The sequence below is a fragment of the Nelumbo lutea genome, chromosome 1 (assembly GCF_056320005.1).
Source record: "Nelumbo lutea isolate HS-2025 chromosome 1, American lotus-T2T, whole genome shotgun sequence".
In the NCBI taxonomy this organism is placed as follows: domain Eukaryota; kingdom Viridiplantae; phylum Streptophyta; class Magnoliopsida; order Proteales; family Nelumbonaceae; genus Nelumbo; species Nelumbo lutea.
Window position 1 is genome coordinate 78,264,546 of NC_142684.1, and position 5,004 is coordinate 78,269,549.

General features: G+C 43.6%; 1 protein-coding gene across 1 annotated transcript; it reads left to right on the forward strand.

Annotated features, from left to right (window-relative positions):
* The first annotated feature begins 4,049 nt into the window (after positions 1–4,049).
* LOC148875541 (uncharacterized) lies at positions 4,050–4,637 on the forward strand. Its single transcript, XM_088964930.1, has one exon. The coding sequence runs from the start codon at positions 4,050–4,052 to the stop codon at positions 4,635–4,637; it is 588 nt and encodes a 195-aa protein (XP_088821056.1).
* Positions 4,638–5,004: the final 367 nt, after the last annotated feature.

Consider the following 5,004-nt stretch of genomic DNA (forward strand, 5'->3'; position numbering starts at 1 on the left):
AGAAGAAGCATGGTTGTGGTATTTGGGACTGGCCCTAGGATCTATTTGAAATTGGGACTAGTTTCCCAAGCTCTTTATAAATCAGTTTGTCTCCAACATGTGACACTCAAAATCAGTGACCTGCCTATTCAACATTGTACAAAAACCTGGTGAAACACTTAGGGAATATATCCAAAGATTCAACATGGAACGATTACAAATTCCTGACCTGGATCCCTCTATACAACTTATGGCGGTAAAGAAAGGCATCAAGCATTGCGAATTGAAATGGGAACTCGAATTACACCCACCGACAACCATGGAAAAATTCCTTGAAATAGTACATGACTTTATCAAGGAAAAAGAAGCAGTGGGAATGAAATCTGAAATAGTAAGAAAAAGGAAGCAAGCAGATGAAGAGGCAAGCACAAGCAAGACTAGACGAAGAAGTAGGTCGCCAAGAAAGAGTAGATCCCCAAGGAGAAGGCGTAGCAGTTCACCACGCCACAAAAACAGGTCACTAGCTAGGAGAACAAGTCGGCATTCAGTAATGCCACTAGCACACACTAGAGTGTTTACCCCATTAAACACTAGGAGGAAGGAAATCCTAATGCAAATTCAGTCCAATGACTATGTGAAGTGGCTTCCTAATATGAGGGGAGACCCCAACACCCAAAATCCAAATGAGTATAGCCATTTTCACAAGAATTTTGGACATGACATTGACCATTGTTAGAATTTAAAGAACGAGATCAAAGACCTCATCAAACGTGGTTACCTGAGATGCTTCATCAAGGATGAACGATAGCCTGAACCAGGATCCAACAAGGAGGTGCCCCAGAACACCAAGTAGTAGGAGCAAACTACGTAGAACCAGCAAACACAAGAAAGGCAAGTCTGAGGGACCATAAATGTAATCACTTGGAGCTCAATAATAGCAGGCTGCACCATAAATGTAGTCAACCGTGTAAGCACCCCCAGAAGGAGGAAGTTATTTATTTTATAGAAGATGATATGCACGGGGTGTAGTACCCCCATGATGATACCTTAGTAGTGAAGCTACTCATCAACGACTTCAAGGTGAAGAGGATCCTAGTAGATTCAGGAGCTCAGCATACATTTTGTTCATAGAGGCTTTTAACAAGATGGAACTCAGTAAAGGCAACCTACAGCCCACCAACGTATCCTTAGTGGGATTCAGCAGCTAGGTGGTTCGCCCGATTGGCAGAATCAGGTTGCTGGTCGAGGTAGGCTCGCCACCCCACATAGTGCATTTTGAGCATGATTTCCTAGCAGGGCTATCACATTGCCATATAATGAAATCCTAGGACAACCAATCTTACTCGCATTGCAAGTTGTGGTCTCAACATACCACCTCGTACTAAAATTTCCAATAGACACGGGGATAGGCATGCTTCGAGGAGACCAATTAGAATGTTGAAAGTGTTATGTAGCTTCTCTAAAAGCCAAGGGCAAGATGACAGTCGATACCAACCTAGAGCCACCACCAAAGAATGTAGATAAAAGGGCTCACCCAATCAAGGAAACGGTTGCAATACAGGTCTTCGAAGCTAAGCCCAAAAAATTGCTCCAAATAAAAGCTCGCCTGAAGGAACCTATGCGATCTGAACTGGTAAGTTTCTTGTTAAATAATTTAGATGTTTTCGTCTAGTCAACTGCTGAAATGCCTGGTATAGACCCTAGGTTGATAACTCATAAGCTTAATGTGGACCCTGCAGTCAGACCAGTCTAGTAGAGGAAGAGAAACCTTGCTCCAGAAAGGTGGAACATAGTGAACGAGGAGGTGGGAAAGTTGTTAGCATCAGACTTCAGAGAAGAAGTCCAATACCCAAGCGGCGTAGCAAACCTAGTCCTAGTAAAGAAAATGACAAATGTTGAATGTGTATAGATTTTACAGACTTGAATTGAGCCTGCACAAAAGATAGTTTCCCATTACCCAGCATAGATCACCTGATGGATGTGACCTTAGGATATGAACTACTTAGTTTTATGGATGCCTATTCAGGTAACAACCAAATCCTAATGGACCCTGAAGACCAAGAGAAGACTGCCTTTACCACTGAAACCGGCCTATACTGCTACAAGGTAATGCCATTTGGCTTGAAAAATTCTGGGGTCACCTATCAACGCTTAGTGGATTTTGTTTTTTCTAATTTGATTGGCAATAAAGTCATATGTTATGTCAACAACATGGTTGCAAAAACACTCTTTTCAAAGGATCTAATTTTTTATTTAAATCTTGTGTTTGGTGTTCTATGAAAACATAACCTAAAATTAAACCCGAACAAGTGCGCTTTCGGTGTAACCTCTAGCAAATTCCTTGGTTACATTGTTAGCTAGCACGGCATAGAAACCAACCCAGAGAAGATCTAGGCTATCCTAGAAATGAGACCACCTAGGTCGATCAAAGAAACCAAGAGACTAACTAGACGGATAGCAGCCATGAACCAATTTATGTCTAAATCGGTAGGGAAGTGCCTTCCATTCTTCAAAACCATAAAGAAAAACCAGGCCTTTGAGTGGACTGAAGAGTGTAAGCTCGCTTTTGACAAGCTAAAGCAATACCTCAGCTCGCCACCCCTGTTGACCAGGCCAGAGTTGGGAGATGAATTCAAACTCTACCTCTCTACAAGTGACGAGGTGAAAAGCTCAGTCCTTGTGAGGGAGGTAGATAAAGTACAATGACTTGTGGATTATGTCAGAAAGGTTCTCCATGCTACCAAGACAAGGTACCCCAACATAGAGAAGCTCACCTTTGCATTAGTGCTAGCCACTCGAAAGCTAAGGCCCTATTTCCAAGCCCATACCATAGTGGTGCAAACTGACCAACCTCTGAAATAGGTCCTCCTGAAGCCCAAGATCTCAGGAAGACTCACCAAATGGTCAATCGAGCTCAGTGAATATGATATCTGGTTTGAACCGTGCGCAGTGGCATATTTCCTTGCTGAGTGTACCTTCAACTCGCCATTGCTCGGACAGATAGAGCTGGAAGCAGGAACTCCGTCCAGCGTGGCGCCCCCTCCTTGTGAGATAGTGAGCTGGGATACAAAGCCCTAGATCCTTCACATAGAAGGCTCATCCAACCAGGGCGGGAGTGGAGCTGGATTAGTGCTATACGGACCTTGCGAGACAAAGCTAGAATACATGCTCTGATTTTAATTCCGATTATCGAATAACGAGGCTAAATACAAGGCCATACTAGTAGCATATCTCACCAAAGTAAGAGAGCTCATCCTTGGTTTCGACTCTTGGTACCTCCAACAAATTCCGAGATTGGAAAACACAGAGGTTGATGCCCTTTTTAAACTTGCGAGCATGATTGACTCAACAAAATGGACTATCTACATAGAAGAACTACCTTGCCCTTCGATTGAAAGGGCAGTTGAAGAGATCACAAGCATTGCAAATGTAGAGCCGGGTTGGACCGGCCCAACCAACAACTACCTAAGACACAGAATGCTATTGACAAAAAGGAAAGCAGCTCGGTAAATAGAACACAGGTAGCCCACTACGTTATAGTAGGCGAGCTGCTCTATAGGAGATCCTTCGCATTACCCTACCTGCGATGCCTAAGGCGAGCTGAAGCGAGCCAAGTTCTGTATGAGATCCATGAGGGCCTTTGTGGAGGACACCTGGAGGGCAGCGCCCTAGCCTAGAAAGCCTTACAACAAGTCTACTATTGGCCCACCATGAAAGTAGACGCAGCCAAGCTAGTCTAGCAGTGCGATAAATGTCAATGACACGCGAACATCCTACACCAACTCGCTATTGACTTGAGATATTTGACCATCCCATGGCCATTCGTGCAATGAGGCATAGATTTGCTAGGACCCTTTCCACCAACTAAGGGATAGAAGAAGTTTTTGGTAGTAACCGTGGATTACTTCACCAAATGGGTGGAAGCTGAACCTTTAGTAATAATAACAGCTCACAACATCTAGAACTTTTTTTGGTGGAGCATAGTATGTAGATTTGGCCTACCAAGAGTACTAGTCTTTGACAACAAAAAGCAATTTGAAGATGTTAAGCTTCAGGATTGGTGTGGCCAAATGGGAATAAGGCAAAAATTCACGTCGGTAGCACACCCCCAAGATAATGGACAAGCTGAAGTTTCCAATAGAGCAATCCTACGAGGATTTAAGGCTCAACTATCTCAAGTCAATGGTTTGTGGGTGGACGAGCTACCCAGCGTGTTATGGGCATACAGAACCACTATCAAGACAACGACTGGTGAAACACTACTCAACCTTACTTATGGAACCGAGGTTGTGATGCCAATTGAAATAGAGATTCTAACCTTGCGATCTGAGGTATATGTTGAAGACTCGAATGAGGAAGAGCTGCAAGCTAACCTCGACCTGATAGAAGAAACTAGAGACCTTGCCCACATTCGGATTGCAGCATACCAGCAATGCATAGCTCAGTACTACAATGCACGAATCAGGAAATGCAACTTCAGAGTTGGCAACCTGGTACTCAAAAGAGTCATGGTACCCGAGCTCGGTGTGTGGAAGTTCGGCCCGAACTCGGAAGGCCGCTATAGAATTTCCAAGACCTTCGGTGGGAATACATATGAGCTTGAAACGCTTGAAGGGAAAGTGGTCCCCCGATCATGGAATGCGGATAACTTGCGTTGATATTATATCTAAAAAGATTTTTGGATAGCCTGTCGTAATCATTTAACAACTTGCCTAATAGTGACAAAGTAAAGCAAAGACAACTCTATAATTCAAGGTAGCCAGGTCATGACGATCAAACAAGCACAAAGTATTGGGGAAAGGATTTACTCTTACTAATAAAAAAAATCTTTAGTAATGTTTGAACAATGTGAGACACGCAGACCACAAGATCTTACAAGAGCATAAAAGCCCCCAAAATAGTTAAGAGAATCATCAACACCACCACAAACTCCTTGACTGAGCTAGGAAGTAGGCTACTCATCACCGCCAGCATCACCCTGAGCCTTCTCGTCATCTTCTACTTCAAACCCCTCTTCGTTGTCTT